Source organism: Osmerus mordax, chromosome 20, assembly GCF_038355195.1.
Source record: "Osmerus mordax isolate fOsmMor3 chromosome 20, fOsmMor3.pri, whole genome shotgun sequence".
Classification (NCBI taxonomy): domain Eukaryota; kingdom Metazoa; phylum Chordata; class Actinopteri; order Osmeriformes; family Osmeridae; genus Osmerus; species Osmerus mordax.
The window spans coordinates 2105339-2118739 of NC_090069.1; the positions used below are offsets into that span (position 1 = coordinate 2105339).

A 13401-nucleotide genomic window follows, 5' to 3' on the forward strand; every position below is an offset into this window, starting at 1 on the left:
TTTCATCTATACACTAGTTTTTTACACTGAGAACACGGGAACAGATTTCCCTGGAGGCCTGAGGAAAGTGCCCCCCCCTGTATAACAGTCTAGCCATTTATAAAGCAATATGCTGGTGATGTATGTTACTGTGATCATTATGTATAACAAGTTTCATCTATACACCTGTCTTTTACACTGTGAACACAATGAACCACCCAGGGAACAGATTTCCCCGGGGGAAAGTGTAAAAGGCTGGTGTATGATGAAATTGTTGTTATAGGCCTACATAATGATCACAGTAACTTATAGCCAGCACATTTTAAAAGTATGATATTGACGTCCCAACGAGATGGTGGTCAAACGCTCATTATTTACTGCTCATGGTGCAGGGTTTCCACCAAAGTTATATTGTTCTGTGTGCTTTGAGTCTCTATATTTGAATGTTCAATAAGTCTTATCGTTGTATCGTATGTCAAGATTCGGAAATGGGCAGATTGAACCAAATAGCCTAATATTTTTGAAAGGGGACGGGGAATAGGGTAGGCTAAATATTATAAGGGCACGGCATTCTGGAATGGATGTTCCCTGTCCACGCCCCGGACGGTGTATGCGTCCTCGTGCTCCATGCACGGGCACTGCTCCATCCATATGAGCGTTGCCGCTTTCGTTGCCTTTTGCTTTTTCGTATTTTGTCCTTAAGGCTGTCATTTCGAATGAGTAAATAACCAACGTTATTCAAATTCACCAATCAGTAATTAGTAAATTGCAAACGGGTTTGATTCGGCTTTCTCTTGATTTTGTGGAAATAACGCTTTGTTAGCCAGCTAGCATTGGCTAGCTGTGCGGGCTCGTTGGAAGAATGGCTACGGTTGCAATTCCTGCTAATACTAGTGCACTCCTGCTTGATATTGAAGGGACCACAACACCAATCACTTTTGTAAAGGTCAGTCAACGCTCTGGAACAGTTTTTAGCTAGCCATGTTTGTGTACTGTATGTTCTGGTAATTTGTATATTTGTGTTATGAATTTAATGATATGGCCGAAGCTAGCCAGCTACATTAAACACATTTCTCTTGCACTGTTGCAGGACATCTTATTTCCGTACATAAAGGAGCATCTCGAGGATTATCTGTCCGAGCACTGGGAAGAGGATGAGTGCAAGCAGGACGTGCACCTTCTGAAAAAACAGGTCAGTTTTGAGCGTCTTGGTAGTTTGCTAACATTGCCAGACACATTTGAGATATCCAGTTATCACAAACAGTTCCCTGGTATACACATCTTTCTGTCGGTTGTAATACTTTCTTGATTGGACTACCGTCTGAACTACTGTTTAAAAACTGATTGTGGTTAATAAAGAGCCACGCCATCCGATAAAATAAGAGTCTTTGACCATTTTTTCAACAGAAATAGACATCTCCTACATATCTCCCGTTTTACGTTTCCTCTAATGGGGTTAGATTTGACCTAAACTAGGCCATTCGCCAAAGGCAGAATTGGATTAGTAGGATATCTTTTGAAGTTCTCGGCGTCCCAGAGGAGGCTGTACTGGGATGATGTGAGTATTCTCTTTCAGATGGATACCTCCACTAGAAATGGTCACTGTTCTCTGCATTTTAGGATATAAGATGAAAATCTGCTTCCTGGAAGGCAGCTATAGGGGCCTCGCACACTGGTTGAGCTTAACTGATAATGTATAAAAAAAATTGGGTCTTCTGCCATGCTGCAGTCAGGGGAAATTATAGACCAGGTGGCCTCTAAATCAATAGACTTAATGACACCAGTTACCTCCCACAGAACTTATTGAATTAAAGAAAGGTGGTCAGTAATGCTTGATGCAAGCCAGGATATGATATAGGCCAAGGACTAATTGTTTCCTGTTTGGTTTCCTGTAAGCCGTTTTTTATATATAATGTGATTTGTGTGATTGGTGCTTCCCAGCATATGCTATTGGGTAATATTGTGGAAAAAGTCTGTTTGACTTGATACTGGGAACGTAGTGATGCTTATTCAGAAATGTCTTCACAGGAGTCAATAAAGAATCCACGTAACACTACTGAGGTTAGAGGGTCACAGGCTGGCTTATGTCTCGCTACGCAGTACAGACAGTTTCCGATCCTTTAGACAAGTTAGTGACCCCCCCACCCCCACCCCCCATGACAGGTTGAGGAGGACATGAGGCAGAACCGGGCATGTGCGGTCCACGCCCTTGACCAGACTGTTCACACGGACGAGGAGAAGGCCATCCGGGAGGTGGTGGAGAACGTGCTGTGGCAGATGGCAGCGGACAGGAAGACCACGGCACTCAAACAGATCCAGGGACACATGTGGAGGGCGGCCTACGCTGCCGGGAGAATCAAAGGCGAGTAAGTAGCCTGAAGTGTTCCCTTTTCATCAAGCCCAACTGGGCTTGCTTGGCATGTTCATTTTTTTTTTCTTCATATATTAAAATTCAAACCAATAAAACCAACTATTTGAAAGATTGGTTTTATGCTGATAGAATGTGTTCAGTGCTCAGGTGTAGTAGGCCTATGCTGTGTCAGTTTGGACTGGTTAATCAGGAAAAAAGATCTGCAGGATGTTCATAATATTCAGGGGAATCAGTAACTATATTCCTCATAATATGGATGCCTATCCTGGTAATACTGTATCCACTGTCTATTGTCTGTGTGGTTGTCCAGTTTGAAATGGATAAGTTGATGGTGTGTTGTTGGTGCGTGTGGTGCAGGGTCTACCAGGATGTTGTCCCCTCCGTCAGGCGGTGGAGGCGTCAGGGCCTGAGGGTCTACATCTACTCCTCCGGAAGCGTGGAGGCACAGAAACTGCTGTTTGGCTTCTCCGTAGAAGGAGATGTCCTAGATGTGAGCATCCCCCCCCCCACCCCCCTCTCCCTGTCATCATTCATGTTATGAATCACAGTCACACGTATGACCTACATTTGTATAAATTTTTCATGTGGTGATGTCATCAGTATCACTGTGAGGTATTGGTTTATTTGATGAACGATGTTTGGTGATTGACAGAAGAATATTTTGCGTGTTTGTTTTGTCAGTTATTTGACGGTCATTTTGACACCAACATGGGTGCAAAGGTGGAGAGTAAAAGCTATGAGAGGATCGCGGAGAGGATCGGCTGTCGAACCGAAGAAATCACCTTCTTGACAGACATCACACGGGGTAAGCGGTACCTCGCCGTTCTGGGCGTGCCAATAATGTGGAGCTCCTGGTCATTCGACAGCTGGACCCCTAGAAAGGCCAGGGCTGTGGAGGTTACTGGGTGTGTCATTAGAAAACAAGGCAGCGGAAACTTGTGTGTGTGTGTGTGTGTGTGTGATTACAGAGGCCAAGGCTGCAGAGGACGCGGGGGTGAACGTGGTGATGGTGGTCCGTCCAGGAAACATGGAGCTGACGGAGGAGGAGGAGGCTCACTACAGCGTCGTCACCTCCTTCTGTCAGCTGCAGGCGATGGGCAGAGCCTGACGCGGGAGAGGACGGGAGACTCGGGTTCCTTTCCCCCCCTCCCTGTTCCCTAAACCCTTAGGTTCTGTCCTTGTTTCACGTCCACGGTCCGGAATGGGAGGACTTTAGAGAGGTGATGTGATTGGTGCTCCGGTTAGCTTGCCGGAGGGGTTAACAAGCGTATCACTTTCACCCGACATAAACGGACATCAAGCCTTTTTCATCTGTGTACTCGGAGCCACTGGGGGGTCTAGGGTCTGCTGCGGAGCCAGGTTGTGGAGGGAGAAGGGGGCTTGGCTGTAGATCTGCAGTGTCGGGGAGTGGACAGAGTACTGTGTATGTGGAGAACAAGCATCAAGTGTTCACTGATCAACTGACTGCACATGTTAAACACCTGTCAGGGACTTAGTCACTTAGTCATGTATTTTTTTTTTTTTTACCCTTTTAAAATAAATCCTATTTAAGTTGAATCACCTCTTTTGTAGCTCTGATTGTTTTTCATGTCTGCCACAGATAGTGAAGTAAATGGATTCCTCTTGAAACATGTTAAGGTGTACGGAACAATGACTGTAGGACAGGTTATTTCAAGGTTTTATTGTGAAATATTTACAAAGCACAGAACATCATTGAGATGCATGTCGGTGGTCACGGTAACGATAGTCATGTAAGCGTGGTTAATGAACTACAAAATGGTCAAAATTGTATGACTGGTGATTTAAAAAAATGTCATGTCTGAGATCAACCACTAGTTTTTCTTCTTTTGCCCTAGAGGCAGCGCTTCCTGTTTGCTTGTTTCCATGGTTCTACAGAGGTAGCTAAACAGGAAGGAAATTGACAAGACAAAATCAACTCTGATGTGGTCCTATTAGTGGACGTGATTGACGTGAAAGATGGTGATGCACCCACATGTCCTCATTACTCCCCTCACAGTACACACGAGTGGAGTCAGAAAGGTCTACACGGTATGAGTGCGATTTGGTCAGAGAGATCTTGAATCTCCATGGATCATGCATCGTCATTCAAATCAGATCATGTTTCAGGAAGTCCACCAGTGATTTGGAGATTAGATTTTTCTCCTTTGTGCTCTTCAAAGGGTACGACGCTTTCGAGTGCGTGTGAAAACGGAAATCGTGTTCATCCAGTTTCAGTGATAACATTCAAACAGGCAGACAGACATGCAGTGCAACTAGGCTGAATTGGTAACTAATGTCAAACCGTAGGCGACAGCTACAGTACCATGGATATGCTACAGGGGGGTATCCATGACAACATTCTGACAGATTTGTAGTTTTGGGAGAATAGCCAGTTTAGTTATCTGATCTTTTGTACGATAGATGCAGCATCGAATCTCAAATCCCCAGACATGTGAGACGACTAAAAGAAAACTTTCTGAGCATCGTCTTCCGACACTATAGTTGGTCAGACTGGTACTCGGAGACTTCGGAGAAGGTTTCGGAGAGGCTGAGGGGAGGGTCACGGTCGTCCGTGCAGACGATCTCAAAGTGGTAGTGGCGGAACTCGATGGCGAAAGTGCCGAGGAAGCCCAGGAAGAACATGACCAGAGCCCACTGCGCCCGCGCCGCGTGCATGTGGAGGCGCTGGGCCATCAGCACAAAGTCTGGCACGCACAGGGTTAAGGGTCAAAGTGCAGAGTCCCCGCAGTGGGTCGCAGAGCATACATTGTGTGTACTCTGACATTATGGATGACAAGCATCTAGTGCTAGTGCATTTAGTGCGTGAGGTAAAAACTATTTGAAATTTTGGAACACAGATATGTGCAACGTAATCTCAATTCAGTCATGTCCTGAGTTTTTGAAGTAAAAGAAGAAAAAAACGGATTCAACAATATTCAGCTTGAAGGCTCAACTCATTGACTGATCTGAAATAACTTAGGTCTTGTGTTAGTGAGGAAGGATACACAGCAACATGCAGGCAGTGACGGCACCAGACAAGAGGAAGCGAGGGATGCATGCCCTCCTGCCCTCGTTCCTCAAGTTCACCTTGAGGGTGACGAACGACTGCACCCAGCAGAACAGGGTTCCCAACCCAAACGTCATGGACGTGCCAATATTGTGGATCTCCTCGTCATTAGACAGCTGGACCCAAGAAAGGGGCAAGTCGTCATTCATTCACGTCTGGGACGTCATTATTTCCACGGTCAGAAACCTCCCTGCGTTTTCACCCAGTGGATGTTAGAGTAGCTTGATACCGTACCTGGAAGTTTCCCACCAGGGTCATTCCGAAACTGGCCAGGGACATGGCCACCAGACTGCCAATGTTCAGCCAAGGTTTGTGCACTCTGGGTTTTAGCTGGAGATATCTGAGGACTCCGATGATGAATCCTAAGAGAGATAGAGGGGGGAAGGTACAGGATGGATACGGCTATAGTAAATCGATAACATTATTCCCATTGTACTCTAGATCTAATCCCTTGGGGCATAAACAAGATCATGGTTTATAATGAACATGAACACAGTAACCTCCATCAGTCCTACCCACAAACGCTGCCAGGTTCATGACCTGGCTAAACACACAGCTGGCCGGTGGAGCGTTGCCTGCAATGCTGAAAGGAGAGAAATACATTAATTATTTACGAGTCTGACAGGCAAATATAAACTGCTAATCTAATTATGCTGTCTGTTTGTACTGTACCTAATGTAAGGGGGGGACTTTGATCCAGATCGTCTGGGAAAAACAGACATGTCATTTAATTAGAAGGCTACTCCTGCTTTTATTTACTTCTAATACTGTCGTAAAAGAGCCTTACTTGTATTCCGAGTTTAGAGGTGTTATTTTTTCATCTTCAACAGCTATGAAGTACCTGTGAAGAGTCACTTTGTTACTAGGGAAATGACGACATGACGTTACAAGCTGTCAAAGCTGTCTGTTTCTTGTTTTGTGCACGTGTGTGTGTGTGTGAGAGAGAGAGACAGAGACAGAGAGACAGAGAGAAATAGAGAGAACTAGAGAGAAATAAAGAGAGAAATAGATATAATATAATTAACTTACACAACCCACAGTCCGGCCGCTGTGAAGACAGAATACATAACAGGGAGAAACGTCCACGGGCTGCACCTCCTCATGTTGCCTCCTGTCGACAGGCAGGAAACAGGAATTAGGTGTAACCAGTTGTTTTGCCTTCAGTTTAAATCATCCGAGGAACTGGCGAAACATCCCGATCTCGCGAGCTCACACTCACGATTTCACCCCACAGTTAAACTAAAAAACAAAACGTCGGTATATCGATTTGTCTGGTTCAGCATGACAACTAGCCTAAAGGCAAAATTTCGACTTACAAACCTCGGATGTGGCCTTTCAATTTACAAAGAAAAAACCGATAGGCCTACGTATGGTTCTGCACAAGTTCTCGACATGCTGCCAGCTTTATATCCCCCCGCATATAGTCTGGCTGTGGTGGCCGCTAAATGCAGACGCGATGACTGTGTTTTAAGCATTCGCAATAAACTGTCTCTTTATTTCCCCTGATGCCACGTAGTAATCCTTTTCAGCACCCTCGCCAGTAGACAGCGCCTGTTCCCTCGCCTTTTCCGTCCGTTTCCAAAATGCGGTTAACACAGACGACAACGATGTGATGCGTGCATTTCGTTTTAATGAAATATTGCTAAGCATGGCCATCAACAACAAAATCTATTGTTATGGCTAACTCGATTTGACAGTGTATTCTGGATGGCTCAACCCAATATTAGGCACTACAGCAGACAAACATCCGTTTAATTATTGGAAGCTTAACCGTTATCTTCAAACAGGCACCCCTTATTTATTACTGCGCTACGAAAGATAAACATCTGTACTTGCAACCGATGAGTCTGGGGTAGACCTGGGAAAATCCTAAACAATGGTCAATACCTGGAGTTATTGATTTAACCAAGTCTCCTTTCAAACGGCAGGCACACAAAATGGAACAGCTTGGGGTTTAATCGGCTCCTCTTTTGATCAAATCTTGTCCTCTTCTCATCTTATATGTCCATTTTACAATTCTGGTTTATCCAACAGAAAAACGTGCGGTAAAACCATGTTGAGAATCCAATTTTGGAGATTGAGTGGGACAATATTAGCATGGACCGCGGCGTTCGAAATCGGCTCTTGGATATCTTTGCAGCTGAAAGGATTCCCAGGACGATGCCAGAATAGCAGGCCTCATTACTTTCGAAAGTCTACCAACCGTGGTCTACCTGAAGGCTCAAGACCTAGGCCAGGCCACCTGTGGCAGTCAGGGCTGTCTGAGATGAAACCGTGCCAGTCACAATACATAGGCTACACACTGACCATGTATTAGTAAATAGCCACACCCCACAAAAAGACAACGGTAGGCTAATCATACAACATCGCAACATTTTATTTAAAAATCTATTTTTTCTAATGCATGGCACAAAAGTCAACACTCAAGCACAGAGACCCTCCTGTTGAAATTCCTGTCAGCCAACTTCACGTTGATGAAGCCACACACGCAGTAATCCTCCACCACTCAGGATTGACTCTTGCTTTCTGGCACAGTCCAGTGACGATCAGACCAGGTTGCCAGGTTACCATCTGCAATCAATTAATCATTAGCTTTCTTAATCAAGTGTCAACTAAAACATGTGTTTTCCTGCCTCGTTAAAGAACACCGGAGTTGACAGCTAACTGATCACTGTCATGTGATCGTCGACAGCTTACACAATCAGTGTGGCTGTGTAGGCCTCATTTTGGGCTAAGCGAGTCAACCCTGCTTAGCGTACAGGACAGAAGAAAGACGTGATAACAATAATCTAAACCAATATATATTTAAGCGTATATTCATCCAGACACAGTAAAAAACCCACACAAGACAGTTAAGGTATACAAACAGTCATTCCATACGTAGCATCCTAACTTTGAGTGGGACACAGGCATATAACACACAAGCTCAACTCACTACATGTTTTGATATAAATTAGTACAGCATAGGAAGAAGCACTAAACGGCAACGTTATAGAATAATATTTTCCAACATACATCTGACATTGTCTGAGCAACCCCCACATGTGACACACAAACACTCAGGGCTGGAGTACCTGAGAGCAGTAGGGGGGTGTTGAGTGAAAACAGGACTCGAACACGTAAACTGTGTTAATGCACATGCAGTCTATAATAATATAATTTCTACTAGTGGATAGTAAGAACTCACCAAATCCAGCTTCTCAGACTGGCCCCATTATGTCAACTTACTACACTATTCGTAGAGATAATCTGTCTTTGAATGTTATTACATGACAACGATTTTCCCATTTAGAGATTTTCAGAAACATGGTTGGAAACATGGGTAAAAGCACTAAAAGTTATTTGAAGACATTCTGGCTGACAAAATGAATGTCTACACCACAGTCTATTAGTCCACTTATTTTAACATTGAATTATCATCATATTCAAATTTAACATCAATTTGGTCACAATGCTCAATACGAATTTCCTTCCAACCTTCTTTCAGGCTTGTCTTGTGAATGGTTCAGAGCCTGAATGATGGATGTCGTCTTGTCAGACGATACATAGACCACTATAAACATACTACCATGACCTGAACCGGAATCTCAATGCAAATACATTCTGGTGAACGGTAAGGCAGAAAAACAGCACTGGCTCATAATCAATCATATTCAACAGAAACATCAACGCAACAGAGGTCGCACTTTGATTTCATACCTCTAATTTACCTAATGTTTCCTCTGGGGGCTTTAGTGAGAGCTGGGCTCTGAGCAAATAAGAGCAGCCGCTAACTAACAATCACCTGCTCGACAACCGGCTTTTTCTTCTATTTAAAAACCAAATCAACCCCTTTGCACCTAGTTAAAAGTAAAACCCGATCTTATTTCATTTTAGGACGGAAAAAGGAACAGCTAATTCATGTCAGAAAAAAATTTGAAGGAATTTTGAAGAACGGTGGCACAAAACATCAGGCTTTTTTATTCAGTAACCCCCCCCCCCTCCCTCCCCCCCCCCCTCCCCTCCACCCCCCCCCCCCCCCCTCCCCTCCCCTCCCCCCCCCCCCCCTCCCCCCCCCCCCCCCTCCCGTCATGGAGGTCTCCTCAGGCACTGCCGTCTCCTGTCCTTAGCTTGCGGGCCTGTATTATCTGCGGAGTGGCCTTCTTGCGGTTGTCGGCCAGGCCCAGAAAGCACATGAGGTCGATGAAGCAAGTGGTGGGGTTGAAACGCAAACCAAACTCACTGGTGGAGTAGTCGAACGGAAAGGTGTGGTGGAAGTTGTGGAATCCTTCACCTGAGATCATGAAGAAACATTTGAGATAACATACATGTTGAGAAGGGATTAAAAAAAAACAACGTTCTTGTATCCATTTCCTGAATGGTGATGCACCACAGAGTTTGAGGTTCTAACAGTTCCACAGAGTTTGAGGTTCTAACAGTTCCTCACCCAACAGCCAAAACTCACCAAGAGCTCCAAAAGTGACGAACCAGTTCTCTCGAGGGTTGATGGTCTTGTCGTAGGGTTGGTTGCCATACAGGTGTGCGGCGCTGTTGACGAGCCAGGTGACGTTGAGGGAGAGGGTGTAGCGCAGGATGCAGGCCAGGAAGTAAGAGTTCCACAGGCTCTCTCCCCAGAAATACCAAGGCACCAGGGTAGGGAGAGCAAAACACATGATCAACACTGACGTCTTGTAGTACCTAGGGAAAAAACAGAAACACACTTTATCTGGGGAATCCACATTTCTTTTAAGGTTTTAAGGCAAAATCATAAGCTCTCTAATACTCTTGTATACTCTCTACAATCACAGAAAGACCTCAAATATCTTTTGAGAACTCTCCATTTCAGGAACTCGTTTTTATTTCACACATCACTCTGCCCAAGCTTGGTAAAAGAGATACGTGACATGCGAAACAAAAACAGGCTTCGGAGACGCACTTCCTCTGAAACTGGACAACAGGGTCGGCCAGAAGGTCGGTGAGGTCCAGCTTTTTGCCTCTCTCGATGACAGCAGGGTGTTTCCGCACGAACAGCCAGCCGATGTGAGCAAAGAAGAAACCTCGCGTGGCGTTGTGAGGATCGGCATCCGTCTCTGAGTACTTGTGGTGCACCCGGTGATCTCGTGCCCATTCTAAAATGTCGTTCTGGAGAGGGAAACACAACCACGATTGCAAATGAGGACATATCATTTTGAGGTTTATTCCGAGTTCGTTTTATTTTCATTTGTGTGATTACACTGCGTTAGATGACTTTCTACTCAGTTCATAATTAGAAAATCTTTTTGTGATATATTACAAGTCCTGTGAGAAGGGCACACTGGTCAGCAAGTTAATTCTCTCATTAACCTTTGAAACTAATGGAACCAAGAGGTCCACATGGGAGATTTAAAACAGTTTATCTAGTGGATTTTTTGGGGGGTCTTTTACGCACAAATAAGGATGGCAGAGATTTAGAAGCAATTGTGCTGTCAAGCTTGGCATACATGAGACACCATGTTTTCTTCTGAGATTTTGTGAGACTTCCCGAAAGACTCATTAGGAAACATCTACTGTGTCTGTCAGGGGTTTTGGTGAGAGTTAAACCCTAGAGAAAAATTCAGGAAAAAAATGCTCAAAAGAATAATCAACCAAAGGCAGAGACGTATCAAAGCTTCTGGAACCTCCCACTGTATTGGATTAGGAAAAGCACTTGACTTAATCAAAAATGAGCGATCGATTGCGACAACACATATTGTCACGGAGTACAAGACTGAAAACAGGACACCTCCACTGTAGTTTCACTCTGAGACTTTAGGACTGTTGTTGTGTCGGCATTGGTGGTTGTGGGTTTCACGAGGGAAATCTATACCTGGAAGGCCATGGAGTTAGCGGCAGCTAGGAACACCCTTAGGGGGAGTTTTGCTTTGTAGGACCTGTGACTCCACAGGCGGTGGGCCCCCGCAGTCACCCCCAGGGCAGTGATGATGAAGCAAACGTAAGCTGCAAGACACAAAGTGGGGATAGAAAAGCAATCTTTAAAACACTCCTCACTTCAATTTGCTTTTGATCGTCTAAGAGGAGGTCAGACTGGACATGACCTTGCATGTGTTTGCGCCTGTCCTTTATGATTTGGATTTGAGGCTTTTTTCCACATTTCAAAGACTTTTATACCTGGACTGGATGTTTGTTTATGGTCCTTTACGTAATCTACTGTAGCTTGTTGATTTTCAACTGGAGGAAGGGCTAAAAATAGCAGCCCTTCCTACTATTGACAAGAGGACTAATGAAAGGGTTCCACTTAGAGGGCTGTGTTGGCCGATGTCTCGTGATACCTGTTAGACAGAACTGGGAACTGTCACTGGACGGAAAATTATGAACTCATTACCAAATGTTGTTTTTTACAGCCCCATATGAAATAGAGGGTGGGATGAATGAGTGTTATCATCATTTAAATAAAATTATATTTTAGTAAAAAACTAAAATCTGATAGCCGGTAGTTATCAAAACCCTTGATGATCAAGACAAACAGTGTCATGAGAATCCTGTGATAATAAGATATTTTATATTGAGACGACCTGCTTGTTTATTTAACCGCAAAACAGATTTAATTGCGTCTATATTCGTTAATTATAATCAACCAGACCAACGAAAACCCGGAACTGAGACCACGAAACTCCCTCCACTCATTTATGAAATCAGAGTAAAATTTATAACAAAACACCATGCAAAAGACCTGCTGATGTGCCACAGAGACATTGTATTATGGCTTCCCTTTAGACTGAACGCAGGCTACAGTTGGCTACATGGCTCTCATCACGCACGCACAGCCAACGCTCAATAGGCTGCAATGGCAATTTACTGAAGTTACACAAGCACGATAAGAGAGTTACACAAGGCAAGTTCTTTTGTCTTGCAGACTTACACCATATCCAGGTAAGATGCTGTGCTCTGGGTATAACGATGAGAGAATAGACAGCCCCGGTGTGCAGGAGGACCATGAGAATTACGTTTCTCCAGACGATGCTTCGAGAGCGTTCATCCTTTGAATAATCATCCCGGCACAGAGCCTGGGTTTCAGCATTGGTCTCCTCCGGTCCCCTAGGCTCGCCGGTAACCGTCTCCCCATCCTGATAAACACTTGCGGTCAGAACACTAACCATCTCCACTGCTGAATAAAGGCAACAGTTAACAAAAAAAAAAGCTTAATTATCCCGACTTCACTTTTATCAAGGTATCTGTTTCAGAATAATTTACAATACATGAAAAATGTGGACAGAGTCAATCAATTCCCAGCCAACGGCAGCATCTCAGTTTCCAGACTCAATCCTCTCACCGGTGACAGAGAGCATCGCGAGCAGAGGATAGAACACAGCCCCCTTCAGTCACGCAGAAGAACGTACAGCTCTGCAGCCAATAGCGTGTCGCAGTCACAGATGAGGTGTTATTGATGTAAGATCTCAGACTGCAATGATGCAAAGAACTAATAAAGTGTTCTGTTCACTGGATTTTTTTTTATACGAACGCATGTTGGACATTGTGGTGAGATTAATGAGGTATAACTTTGCCTAGTGTTTGTCATGTAGCCACACATACAATAAACCCTGTATGAGAGTGCATTTCATTTGATTAGAAAACACCATGACAGACCAGAACTTTGTCAAAGCATTTATTACCTTAACTCCATGAAGACATGTAGCCTATAGTATACACAAGCCTAATACATACTGCGGACAGGCAGAGGTGGTATAAAAAGCAAACAGTTTTGTTATTGGCATAAGATACTATAAGAACAGTACAAATTCTAAAACTCTGTCAAGTTTGTCCAGCATGTTAGGGCTTGATCCGGACAATTGATAATTAATTGCTAACGCTACAGGAATGCTAAACAGATGCATATTATTAAGGTTATCAGGCACATGCCTGATCCCAGTCCGCAGATGGCTTTGGGGGTACAGTATAACTGTCCAGAAGGCTTGTGACTCATAAAGCGTCTAGGACCAGTGAGTAATGTGACGTCTACGTGCCATTT

At 44.3% G+C, this 13401-nt stretch overlaps 3 protein-coding genes across 4 annotated transcripts; 1 reads left to right on the forward strand and 2 right to left on the reverse strand.

The window, feature by feature from the left end:
- The first annotated feature begins 51 nt into the window (after positions 1-51).
- On the forward strand, positions 52-3911 carry enoph1 (enolase-phosphatase 1). The gene is made up of 6 exons (XM_067257970.1): positions 52-925; positions 1070-1171; positions 2143-2345; positions 2708-2840; positions 3032-3155; positions 3319-3911. The coding sequence occupies exons 1-6, from the start codon at positions 842-844 to the stop codon at positions 3456-3458; spliced, it is 786 nt and encodes a 261-aa protein (XP_067114071.1). The 5' UTR covers positions 52-841; the 3' UTR covers positions 3459-3911.
- A 114-nt stretch (positions 3912-4025) lies between these two features.
- On the reverse strand, positions 4026-6753 carry tmem150c (transmembrane protein 150C). 2 transcript variants are annotated; one of them, XM_067257971.1, is made up of 8 exons: positions 6738-6753; positions 6447-6656; positions 6205-6258; positions 6090-6122; positions 5933-6000; positions 5652-5779; positions 5356-5533; positions 4026-5055 (listed from the first exon to the last, which is right to left on the reverse strand). In XM_067257971.1, exons 2-8 carry the CDS (start codon positions 6518-6520, stop codon positions 4847-4849), a joined length of 744 nt encoding a protein of 247 aa, XP_067114072.1. In that variant the 5' UTR covers positions 6521-6656; positions 6738-6753; the 3' UTR covers positions 4026-4846. The 2 variants fall into 2 exon arrangements, with proteins under 2 accessions (XP_067114072.1, XP_067114073.1); XM_067257972.1 differs by lacking the exons at positions 6090-6122; positions 6205-6258.
- A 2746-nt stretch (positions 6754-9499) lies between these two features.
- On the reverse strand, positions 9500-12695 carry LOC136964060 (stearoyl-CoA desaturase 5-like). Its single transcript, XM_067257959.1, has 5 exons — positions 12295-12695; positions 11242-11372; positions 10333-10538; positions 9862-10094; positions 9500-9690 (listed from the first exon to the last, which is right to left on the reverse strand). The coding sequence occupies exons 1-5, from the start codon at positions 12530-12532 to the stop codon at positions 9500-9502; spliced, it is 999 nt and encodes a 332-aa protein (XP_067114060.1). The 5' UTR covers positions 12533-12695.
- Between the last annotated feature and the right edge of the window lie 706 nt (positions 12696-13401).